General features: G+C 60.4%; 1 protein-coding gene across 1 annotated transcript in view; it reads left to right on the top strand.

Moving 5' to 3' along the window:
* The window catches only part of EMH_0054780 (uncharacterized protein), a gene marked incomplete at both ends in the record, with an annotated part of 3,179 nt that overhangs the window by 133 nt on the left and 2,834 nt on the right, over positions 1–212 (top strand). The window contains 1 exon segment of the mRNA XM_013497159.1: positions 52–153. Coding sequence (XP_013352613.1) covers positions 52–153 — 102 coding nt within the window.

The following is a 212-nucleotide window of genomic DNA, read 5'->3' as shown; positions in this document are numbered from 1 at the left end:
ATTACAGTGAATGAGGGTTTAGGGTTTAGGGTTTAGGGTTTGTGTCTCAAGCCCAACATCAGCAGCAGCAACCACAGCAGGAGCAGCAACAGCAACAGCAGCTGCAGCAGCAGCAGCAGCAGCAGCTGCTGCTGCTGCTGCTGCTGCTGGAGGGTACCGCCTCTCAGCTGACTCATCCTGGGGGGGGCCCCCAAGGGGGGCCCCCCACCAGT

The sequence above is a fragment of the Eimeria mitis genome, genomic scaffold, assembly GCF_000499745.2.
Source record: "Eimeria mitis Houghton genomic scaffold, Emh_scaff2503, whole genome shotgun sequence".
In the NCBI taxonomy this organism is placed as follows: domain Eukaryota; phylum Apicomplexa; class Conoidasida; order Eucoccidiorida; family Eimeriidae; genus Eimeria; species Eimeria mitis.
This window is presented reverse-complemented; position numbering and strand designations above follow the sequence as displayed.